General features: G+C 38.8%; 1 protein-coding gene across 1 annotated transcript in view; it reads right to left on the bottom strand.

Moving 5' to 3' along the window:
• The window catches only part of CD44 (CD44 molecule (Indian blood group)), an 86,829-nt gene that overhangs the window by 20,561 nt on the left and 54,058 nt on the right, over positions 1-12,210 (bottom strand). Inside the window, exons 7-11 of the mRNA XM_044435671.1 lie at positions 8,410-8,508; positions 7,942-8,070; positions 3,945-4,079; positions 3,252-3,254; positions 1,509-1,682 (exon numbers count right to left, since the gene is read on the bottom strand). Coding sequence (XP_044291606.1) covers positions 1,509-1,682; positions 3,252-3,254; positions 3,945-4,079; positions 7,942-8,070; positions 8,410-8,508 — 540 coding nt within the window. The remainder of the gene's footprint in view (positions 1-1,508; positions 1,683-3,251; positions 3,255-3,944; positions 4,080-7,941; positions 8,071-8,409; positions 8,509-12,210) is intronic.

Here is a 12,210-nt window from a genome sequence, read left to right as displayed (position 1 = left end):
ACGTAGATTAGCAGGAGAAGGATGAAGCTAGATCAAAGTGCGGGAAGTGCTGCTGAGTTCACAGACACCCATTGCCATCACCTCAATTTTCAGCTGTTGATTGTTCAGAGAGTGCCCCAAAGACCAGTAGCAATAGCAGAGGAGAATATAATAGTGGCAGAAAAGAAGTGATAACTGCTTACACCTTTACAGACCTATCAAAGACATTTGATAGATCCCCAAATTTTGCATTGTCTGGATTCACAGGAGCAACTTAAGTCCATGCACCATCTCTTTTTTGTCTTCTTTTGTCTTCTACTTTCATTTGGAAATTTACATCTTGGAATGTTTGTGGACTTTGCGGCATGCTTCTGACAGATAATGTAGCCTTGTGCTTCAAGTTGAAGAACACGTTTTAGTTGGGAGTTTGTGCCAGGATAAGTGTTAGCGATTTCTTTTTGTTCTAAAGGTGCTGCTGTTTGAATCCAAGGAAATTGCCAGAAATATGTTGAGGTACCACCACCACACCACCTGATTTCTCCTTCAAAGTAAAATCTTTTCACAGCGTTCAGCAGAAAACAGAATGTGCTGAGTCTAAGAGAACATGCTTTATATCAACAATTCAAGATGAAACACCAAGACTGCAAAAAGCCCTGTGCAGTAAGAAAGCAAGGGAGTTCCCATCTGCAACAAAAGACACCAGGGTGTTCTACCATAAAGAAACCAACATTGCAAAGCAAAGTGTATGGATGTGCAATTTATTCATCACAAATGTTCTAATGCTGATAACACGATGCCTTTGGGTTTAAAAGATCTGTATGCCTCTATATTTGTAAGCTAGTTTTAAAGTCTGTTGTGCCTTTAAAACAAGGGAAAGCATGATAAAATGAGCTCAAGTTAGCTTTCTGCTTCTAAATATGGGGCTGTTCTAGATTAATTTTGTGACATCTACAAGCAATGCCTTCTTAAAAACACAGAATGGTCACTTGGTTGGCTCTGGGCAGTCATTAGCTCTTTTCTGTTTTTCCAGACAGACTTTCACTGATTGGGCAGCTGATCTGTGTCTACTTCAGCACTGCAAACTGGCCCAGTATAGCACTTGCTGTGTGGGGCAAGGAGGCTGACTTTGTTACACTGAAAAGCAATTTTAAAATACTTTTTAAAGATATGGTTGGGCATGGATGACACACCAGTCTGGAATTTCTGCAAATTTCAGGGGACAACTGAGTCTGAAATAAATGCAAGATGGCACTTGTGACTCACCCTAGCTTAGCCAAACCTAAATAATACTTGGGATTTTGGTTTCATGGTTTTGGTAGATGAAGCAGAACACATCTCGGGTGTGGGGAGGGAGTGCCTTTAAATGTGTAGGCTGGAAAGTCATCCCAGTATATTCTGTACATGTAGTACTAGTAAAAATGGAACAGTGCTGCCTGTTATTAATTACATTCTAGGTGTAGCTATTGTACAAACAAATGGTATTTCATGCTAAAGAAATTACTTTAAAGCTCATGCTCAATTACTCATACCAGTAGTTGTTGAATAATGTTCCTTATCACCTGGAGGAACAGTTCCAGGTGGCACATCCTCCCTTGTGCCAATTGTTGAATATGTGACTTCATTGTCCCTTCCAGAGGGTAGACCATGTACCAATGAATCGTGGGTTGAGTCTTCGTGTTTGACATCTCTGCTGGAGACCACAGCTGTTGTGACAATGGTTGAATGGATATTGGTTGGAATATCTGGCACAGTACAATGAACCAGCATTACTCTAAATCTATTAAATTGGTAGATATTGCAAACTGGAGCAAAGTTGGCTAAAACAGATGGATATTGTAAGGAACGGTTCACACTTCCATATTCTTTAGTGTCATGGAAGAGCTTGTGTGAAAGAATCTGCAGAGATTCATCACCAGAAGCATCACCCACAGATAAATGGCATCTGTGACTGTGAAAATGCCCAAAGATAAGAGAAACGTAATATATACTTGTAGCCCAGTCCCTAACCCTAACACATCAAATGCTTTTCCACCTTTAGCCAAGGGCTATCTCTTCTTCCTCTTTTTATTAGTTTTGTTCCAGTGCTGTGAACAGCTACATGGTGCACAGAACTGAAACAGATGGTAAATGTTTGTGTCAGGATTCTGTTAAAGGATAAATTTAAATGTTGGGTCTTTTTCTACTATACAGTAGAATGTATCTGAAAAGTTGTGTTGGAAACATTTAGGAGTTCTCTGAAAATAGATACACTTTGGAAGAGAAATATATCTTAGACTAATCGTTTGATTTTACTCTTTAGAGAAGAACTATAAAAATGTTATAACGTATGTGTGATAATTATCCCCTGCCCGCAGAACACTGTATCAGGTACAGCAGAATTAATTAGCAGAAACAGTGACAAATGAGTACAAGCACCTTGACTAGTACCACTCAATTGCATTTTCACTGTTAGGAGATAGAATTGTTAAGGACATATAAAATAATTTAAGAAACAGAAATATAATGTCTGTAGGTTCAACTGTTATTGAACCAGAAGAATAGTCTTCAACACCACCACAAAAACATACCACATACCACTGAAGAGATAGCAAAATATGCTTCTGAACTGAAAATATGTAGGAAAAATGCATATGCAACATGTTTAATTGAAAAAGATCAGACATAGAAACATAGAAAAACATAGAAACAAAGCAAGTCAGAAGGGGGCTCCTGGACCATTTAGTCTGACTCCCAGCATTAGCTGGCTCCATTCATGTAAACCCCGACATGTGGTTGTCCAGTCTTTCCTTAAACACCCTCGCTGATGGGGCCTCCCTTGGAAGCCTCCCTTGGAAGCCCCTTCCATATTCTAGGGGTCCTAACCATCATTAAGTGCTTCCTGACATCCAACCTGAAGCCTGGTTCCTTGAGCTTTGCCCCATTGGAACATGCAGGGAAGAACAGGTCACAACCCTCCTCTGCATGACATCCCCTCATATACTTGTAAGTTGCTAAAAGATCCCCTCGGAGTCTCCTCTTCTCCAGGCTGAAAATACCCAGTTCCCTCAATCTCTCCTGATATGTCATCCCTCCCAACTCAGCTGCCATTCTTGTGACTCTGTGCTGAACTAATTCTAACGTAGCTATGTCTCTCCTATAATGTGGAGCCCAGAATTGGATGCAGAACTCCAGTTGTGGGTGCGCCAGTGTTGTGCAGAGCAGTATCAACACCTCCCTAGATCTGGAAGCCACCCTTCTGGCTATACATCCAACAGTGGCATTTGCCTTCTTACCTGCTGCATCACACTCCTGGCTCACATTCGGCCTGCTATCAACAAGTAAGCCTGCTGTCAACAAGACACTAGTGATTAAATAAGAGCCCTGTGCAGATAGGAACTGTAGCTTTCTAAATACATCTAAAGTCATTGGCACATTTAGTGCCACATGCACACAACCGAAATAAAAGCAATAAAATATGAACAGTCAAATATCCATTCCATACTAAAGAATGGAAGTACAGAAATGATGTTTACTACATGAAGTGAACTTTCATAATGCACAAGTGGAAAATGCCTATAATGCAAAGAGGATAAGCTATGTCACACCTTGGTCCCCATTCATTTAAATAAAGCTCAAAAATAAAGTGCAAAACAAGATTCTATGAGAGAATCCATGAGTTTTCCATTTCTAGCATAAGCCAAGAAAATTGTAGCAGTATTCAGTACAGAAGCAATTTACAGCTCCCAATTGAGTATGTACAGAGAAATACTGACATAGGAAAACAATTCAGAGCATTCCTTGTAACATTACAACAATCACAACTGGATAATTCTGGATAAGACTTTGTGTTACTGAATGTCAATTGCCCTCTATAGGCTATCATTTATTATTTTGACCATTTCTCAGATGTGTACAAGCTTTTACTGAGACACATTCTATTAACTTCAATATAACATAGTCCACACATTACTGGAATTAGTTCTTACTCGTATTGGATGGCTGAGGTTCCATGTCACCACTGTTGTTCCACTCAAGACCTGTTTCAGGAATTATGTTCCCAGACCCTTGTTCGTCATCATCCTCATCATCATCCTCATCATCATTTTCTTCAGAACTCTCATCTAGTGATTTATTGATGTAAACCTATGGTGAGCTTTTGATCTCTTTATTCAACTCCTATCACCAAAATAAATACTATCAACAGTTTTTTTTCTTGCTTTTCTCATTTCTTTACTATTCTCAAAGCTGAGTTCAAGATGAAGAATAAGACACATAAATTTCATTGGTACAAGAAAATCCAATGGTATGGCTGCAATCCAAAAAATATAACTGGGCTTGAAATCTTTGGGAAAATCTGGATTGTGCCCTGTAGCTGTGAGAGGAAAACCAAGAATGTAGTTGGGCTAGACAGAAGTACAGCTATTGTATACTAATGTTTGTTAGGATTCACTTGGGTCCCTAAAGCACAACAAAGCCACAGAAGAGATTCTTAGTGACACTAGCATTAGAGTTTCAGTCCAGCTGGAAAATGTGAGTTGGAACTTTTTGTGAAAAGGATCTGAATACGAATTGACCCAACGAGAAGCAGTGCAGAAATGCTGTATACACCAAGTCATTTGAGATAGATGTCTAACAACTAAAGGCAGCAGAATATAATCTTCAATGTGCCTAACTCACATTTTCTAGGTTAAGAAGACCTGCTGAGGGTGTTGCACATGAAGACTGCAAAGAATGGAGCCAGCAGTAAGAATAACTACAGGTATCAAAAAGTCAGCTGGTTCACAAAGTATCCCATTACTAGGATGCTTTAAGGAATTATTGAACTAAGAAACATCAAGAACACCTGCATGTAACAATGGAGAACACAAGTATCGTGCAGATGGATATGGAAGAGCTTGCAGAGATGTCTTGAATGAGTTGGATTTTATTGGGTTAGGTTGGGTTGGGTTTTATTGTATAGAACAGGCCTTATCCCAAGATTGCTAGATAGGCTTGCCAGTGTGATCAGTGTGCTATTTTTCATGCCACTATGGAGTTTATATCCTAGAAATTTTTAGACTATTACTATCACTTAGTCTCCTTCCCCACAAGACCTTTTAGGATGCTACACTTCCTTATGCTCACACTGGGCAACCAAACAGAGTAGTTCCAATGATGCTAGGTGTACAGTTTCTTAGGAGGGCTGTCAGCTGTTCAGACAATAGCTGAATGAGTTGTGATATTTTATTTGTTAAGCCAACATTTCCCAACTAAGCTACCGTCCATCAGCACCCTTCTGAGTAAACACCATGAGTGCCAACAATAAGAAGAAAGGAGAAAGAGGTTTCGCATCTATGAACTTAGTGTTTAAGTCAAGAAAGCAGTGTCTGTTTGAAATTTCTGGCATTAACTCTCCACAGCAATTCCAGTAGTATTAATTTGGCACAGCTTATTTATACAATAGAGAAAAGTTAGTTCAGGGACATGGGAAGAAAGAACAGGACATTTATATTAATAATACAATGCCAAAATCAATATTCAGCAATAATAAAACAAAATAAATAGGAAGTGGGGAAAGTTTACTTAGATTTTTATCCTCTTGATTTTTACTAGGTTCCCTGCAAACCATTCTGGTGAATACCTAGACAGAGAATATATGAATGATGCATCAATGTCAAATTGTCTCTTCTTAATTTATGTACATTGCAGTTGTACTTATGTGAAAATATCTTTTAAGGTGCAGCACACAGAGTAACAGATGCAAGAACTATTCATGCTTGGCAAGCTCTTTTATGTATTTTGCACTCACGTATTCACATCTGGGTAAAAAGGGGGGTCATTACAAGCACCCCTATATTCCTAAAGATGTAGTAGCTTGTCAAGTGGGTTTTCAAATGCATTTGGTGCATTCTACGATATTCTTCATGTCAAGAGAAAAGTTAGAATACCTGGCAACATATTTGTATGTTTTAGCAACGGTGGACAGAATGAGCAGAATCCTATACTGGGCCTGTGCTAGCAAAATGGAAAGAATAGTATCTCTTTTCTTTATTAGTATCTGGATGCTACTTTGACTTCACTTGTAACTTCTCCCAAAGCTTTCACTGGTCTGAGAGCTTCTCTCATGCTGTTGTGTTCTGTACTGCCATCTTGAAGTCTCACATCTGTTTTGACAAAGCTTGCTGCAAATATTTAAGCCTGTCATACTGTTCCACCTCCATTACACTTTGACTTGTATTTCTTAATTGCTAGTTTATGCAAAAAAGAGGGTGGGAATGAGTCTTCTTGTTATTGATAACAGTGAAAGCTTGCTCTTTTAAAACATATTATTAACAAGATTTTTGTTTGACTTAAAGATTGGTTCTATATAAAGTGATTGTGTCTGAGAGACACAATAAGGCAAAGCCATCAGGTTAGAACTCCTGCTGACAGAACTTTGCCTGAAACAAAATTGGGTTCATAAAGGCATTTAGCCCACTTATTTCCCTTTCCCCCCTTCTTTCTCTCATTTCCCACAGCCAGTTAACTACTGTAACAAAATCTATTTGGTTAACTGCTAATTTTTATTCCTGATTGCACCTTTGATTTGTTTTAGTAAGGATGTCAAGCTGGTACTGTCTAGAATCCTTAAATAGGGAGAAGTAAATAAGAGGCTTTGTGCTTTTGTTAGAGACTGAAAAAAGATCACTATAATCAATGTTTCCTGGTTTAAGGGAACTCCAATGTCTAAGGCCATCGTCATGTGCAACTTTTCCCCTACAGTTTTACAGCTGTTGTAATCCTGCCTACTTGCTGAAAAAGTTTGGTCAAAACTTGAAAACATAAGTTTATTTATCTATGATATGAGAGAAGTTGGTCCACATAAAAGCTATCCCTGAGGCTGAGAAAATTCTATTTCTATTTCTTGTTTTACAACTGACTTTGTTTTGAAGGAAATTAAAGAAAGGATAGTCTAAGAAATCATCTACTGATGTCCCAGTGGATGTCCAGCAGATAGACTGTGAAAAAATATTGGAAAAATATCAGGCTAAGGAAACACTGTGGAATAAAAGGGGTAGAATAGTGAAGAAATTCTAAATAATGTCTTTCTGAGTCTATAATGCCTGAGAATTACAGTGGTTAATGTTTGACAAGGTAATGATTTCATGTCAACAAGCTTTTGCAACAGCGCTCAGAAAATCTGGAGATTTAATTGAAGGCTGAAAAAGCAGCAGCAGTACAGAACTAGAAGAGATAAAGTGATGACTAAAAATGTAATTACTTAAAACAGTTACAAAGTAAATGCAAGAAAGCACGTGGCAAGACTAGAGAAATATTTCTTCTCCAATCACATGGGAAAGTTATAACAAATATCTGAGAAAACTAGCTTGTACGGCAAAGACTTTGTTTCAATCATGAAAGTTCTTCCTTTCACGTGTTACTTCTATGCAGCTGATCCACATCCATGTTGAAACACATGGCGATAAAAATTTAGTTGGTCTAAGGCTCCTCACAATTGCATTTTAAATGGGAAAGATGCATATGTGAACATAAGCATGTATCCCTTTTCCCATAAGCAAGTAGAGCAAAGCTATGGGTACAAGGTCTTGCTCAGTGGCATTTGCTACCAAGCAGATATCTCAATGTATCTGCTCCGCTGTAAAAGCCTAGCACTGCCCATGCACTGGAACTATGAGCTGAGACAGTTAGCGTGTGTGCAGGCAATGTGCTGGTTAGCTTTTCTGCATGCCAGTAGAAGTATTTAAATTATACTTTCATTGGTATGCCAAAAGCCAGCCCCTACAATGCCCTGCATGCTATTGGCAGCCATGAGCCTGCCTTAGCTCATGGTAACAGTGTACAAACACAACACTAACCAGCTGAAATACTTGCTCAAATGTTTCAAATTCCGCAAGCAGAATGCATGAAGACTGCTAGAAATATCTCATCAAGGGTCCCTGTCTCTTGTCCAGATATATTAAACAACATAAAAAGGCACTGACTAAAACATATGTAAGGCATTACCGTTCCTGGAGGTTGTGTTGCGCACACCTTTATGTTCTTCAGATGGCCACCATAAAGGTAAATCTTCTGGAGTTTGCTGACCTTGTGTAGAGTTTTCATGATGCTTTTCTTTACTTGACATTTCTGCAGCTGTAAAGATGGCAGAATAACTAACACATTGCTTATATTACTTGTCTTCCATCACCGGAACCTCATCTTAGTGAAAACTACATTCTGCGTTCTTGAGTGGCATTTTGGTTGCTGTTTGAATTGCCCTAGTAAAATATTCCTGTGTTTGGGAACAGAAGCATACCAGCACAGAAAAAAAGAGAACACCACACGAAACAGCAGGAATGTTGTGAGCACAAAATAAACACATGAAGTCTGAATGTACTTGTGGGATCTACGTGAGTAATAAGCAAGCTGTCACATCCAGGAAAAAACTGTGAGCCATTTCTGCAGCATCACAGTAAAATGAATTATGCTTACTGATACTAGTAGAAAGATGAGCCTTGTTATCGTTCTTATCCTCTTCTGATGTTCTGTGTTTTTCTGCTGAATTTTCTTCTTTCTCATATGAGTCTAATTCTGTCATGATTAAGTAAAAAATGTAAATATTTACATTTTATCTATAATACATATGAACATTTATCCATAACTGGATAAATGAAAGCAGGAATCTAGTGCTCTTGGGAGGAAACTCCACTGTTTTCTTTGTAATTGCATTTTCACTCTTCTATCGTACTAGGATGATGGGTCAGGGAGTTAGTTCTGGAGCATTTCCCACAGCTATTTGCTTCTGTTCCAGTGCTGGGTCTTGGTCTTTTCATTGCGGCAATGCAGAGACAGAGAAGAGCTTTATCATTTTCTCATCCATTCATTTACATCATTATAAAATGTGGAGATGTAAATCTGATGGAGAGCATTTTCAATGATAAGTGGAAGCAGCAGAAATCCAACCAGAAGAAGCTTTGAGAAGAGGAAGAGATCAATGAGAAGAAGAACTCATTGACCAGAGAAGCAGAATGGCAACTTTCCATTTCAGCACAATGGGAAAAAATGAAAATGAAGATGGCTAAGAAATTCATATTGGAAATTCTATCCTGTGGGCATTTCCCCAAAAAAAGACGGTTTCTTTCTTTCTTTCTTCTTTGTTCTAAGAACAGTGATTCTTAGTTTTCAGTTCTGCATTCTGAAAGCATTTACAAGGAATGAAACTGATACTGCACACAGATGGAAACATTAGCCAGTTCTTGGACTGTCCACAGTACAGTAATATCCAGCATTATCAGACAACCAATCATAAACTTTGAGTTCCAGAATGTGTAGATTTAAAATGACCCTGGAGGTCATCTATTCCAGCCCCTGTAAAGTTCTATAAAGCAGAATGCCACTCTGGTATTCCTCACAGATTTGCTTAAATAAAATGTTTAAGGTTGACTTCAGACCCATTCATTCCCCGAGAAGCAACACCAGCAAGCATAGCAGAATAACAATTAAATCTTCCCAAATTTCAGATGTCAAAATCTTAGCAAAATCTGCTGCGAACAGAATGGTATGGAAAAGTTTGGCATTGATATATATTCTAAGTAAGCATAATACAGAAGGTATCCAGCACTTGGTTAAAATCAAGGTAATTGGCAGAAGGCCGTTTGCCAAAAGGGAAGTTGCAAGCAAGAAAAAATCCATCACATCACCAAAGTATCAAGTACAGAAATAGACAAAGCATCAGGAGTGTGACAATACCATGAAGCAGCTCAGAGGAGGACAATGTCCCTAATTGCACCATTGCACCTCGCACAGATCAGCAGGATCAGAACCTTGATCTAGGTATAGAGCAAAGGGTGGAGAAAAGACCATCTTTCCCCAGTTCCAACATTCAGAACCATTTGAAATCTGAATGGGTTCTCTTGGCGGATGTTGTCCTACTGACAATACACAATAGAGACAGTCATAAAAGCATAACCATATTTAAACATTTTAGAACCAATTTGACATTAAGAGTAACTCTTATTCCCCACTGACACTTTTGATGAATTGGTTTGTTGTCTGTATTTAAAGAATAGACCCAGGTTAAAAATTAGATTAGAGTAAGCAGCTTTACTATCAGCTTGCCTTTTCATAAACTTACGTAGATTGACACTATCCAACTTGGGAACTTTCCATCTTTTCTCAGAAAGCTGCTTAAATGTTTAATCCTTACACCACCCCCCCTTGCCCGCCCCAACTTGAAACAGGAAGGTTGGATCAAAGGGTTGAATCCAGCCATGGCTTTCTGCTGACAGATGCAATTCTGTCAACACAATGCGAAATGGGAGGGGTGCTCCCATTTGCTGCAGCCACCCATGCACCCAAAAAGCTATTTTGCAGGGCTAGGAAGACTGGTAGTTGTTGCTAGCACAACACTGATTTTAAGCCGCAGTTAGAATGCACATATATTCTCAACTTTATTTGCCCAGAGCAAACCCCGTAAATCTCTTGTTGCAGGTAAGTGTCCCAAACAGACGGTAGGTTTGAAACTATTCTTACGAAAGAAACAGCTTTGGTATAAATGTCATACGTTTTCCACAGACAGCCAATTGTATGTGACAGGCAAGTATGATTCACATTTCTACTGTTGTTTGTGCTTCCAGACTGGAAAATGCAGTGTCTAACAGTGATCAACTTCTGCTTTTGTCTCTTAAATATTTACTCTCTCAGATTCCTAACATCAGACTTCCCTTATGTTGTGATCCCACTGCAACAACTTTTAGCAGAGGCTTTTGCCCTTTTACACATTGCCACATAAAGGAAAGTTACCACCAACAGGTATTCTGCTGCCAAGTGCATGTTTTCTTTAACCTTAGAAGGTTCATGAAGGAGGCAGAGAGAGCATATTTTAATTTAATAAGCAGGGTATAACTGAATCAGCTACTGTATTAGCTTACAGAACAATAAAGACATTGATACAACACAGGAAGTATGTGTCACCATCAATGGGACTACAGAAACTATGCAGAATCCTATATAGAGTCTTAGGGAAAAGGCCCACAATTCTCCGCATGTCCCAGTCAGCCTTGCTGCCTGGGCTCTGTAGTTCTCTTCTGCATAGGGTTGCACCTTAAGAGGCGCAAAAGTAACTCGAAGGAGGCTTATCGAGAAAGCCGGAATGCCAACCACATCCAAACTAAGCAGAAAAATCACCCATTTGCCCAGTCCTGGCAAATGTTTACATATAAAGATGAGTACGTAAGTAATGGAGGAAATGGTCTGTTAGTTACAGTTTACATGAAGAATTGTTATTTGGAGGAATTTAATTGAGTCTGGTTCTGAACATTCATGTATTTCAAAAGATACAAAAACCATTCTGGGCAAAGAAACCCACATTGAAAGGAAATTTTACAGCTCTCATCAGGAGCTTCCTAGGTCATGTCACAGGCAGTCTCAAACCAAGGTCTCTCTTTTTCTTTTGGTGTATGTATGTGACAGAAATTATAATTACCTGGTGAAATCAGACATCCTCTAATTCATATGAATAGCCATACAACCACCTTTCATATGAATTAGAGGATGTCTGGTTTCCTTTATGTTTTTGTACACAGCCTTTTTCTTGGTTTTCCTGCTCTGTCCATTAGAGAAGAAAGGATCCTAGGGAAGTATTCTGCCACCGTTTCAAGGCAACATTAGACTGAAACTATAGTATATGTTCTTGATCGCTGGCTTTAATTGATATTCCTGATATTCAGGAATACACAGAAATTAAATCTGTATGCAGCAAAAGGAAAATTCTCTTTCACAAATGGAAAGAAGGCTCTACAAAACACAATAAACAAAAATGGTTCTTTCCAGATGATTATGCAGAAGGGCATGCTGATGCCTGGACATGTGACAGAATAGCACATTGGAGAGAGGAATATAACATTTGAATTAATCATGCCCTTGAGTACAGACTGGGTGAACGTTTTCACTCTGCTTATGATTGCTTCACAGAGTGAGAAGCAAGCAGATGCACAGCCAGCCAACTCCATAAAATGCCATGAATAATAAGTCTGTTCATTCTTCCCTTGATACTCGTCACTCTTTTGGGGAGGATAAACAGATCATGTCTATCTGACAATCAGACCCATGTTCCACCTCACATGCATGGGAAAACTTAGGTCATGAGCTCACTCCTGCACCAACCACACAACAAGGAGATGGTAGGAACTGATTCTTCTCATATTTCTACCAGACACTCAACATTATGTCCTTAATAATCATTCCAGAAACACATAATTTGGAAGATATTTGAGCATTGGATATTTGATTCAT

The sequence above is a fragment of the Varanus komodoensis genome, unplaced genomic scaffold (assembly GCF_004798865.1).
Source record: "Varanus komodoensis strain SLA01 unplaced genomic scaffold, ASM479886v1 scaffold3, whole genome shotgun sequence".
Classification (NCBI taxonomy): Eukaryota; Metazoa; Chordata; class Lepidosauria; order Squamata; family Varanidae; genus Varanus; species Varanus komodoensis.
This window is presented reverse-complemented; position numbering and strand designations above follow the sequence as displayed.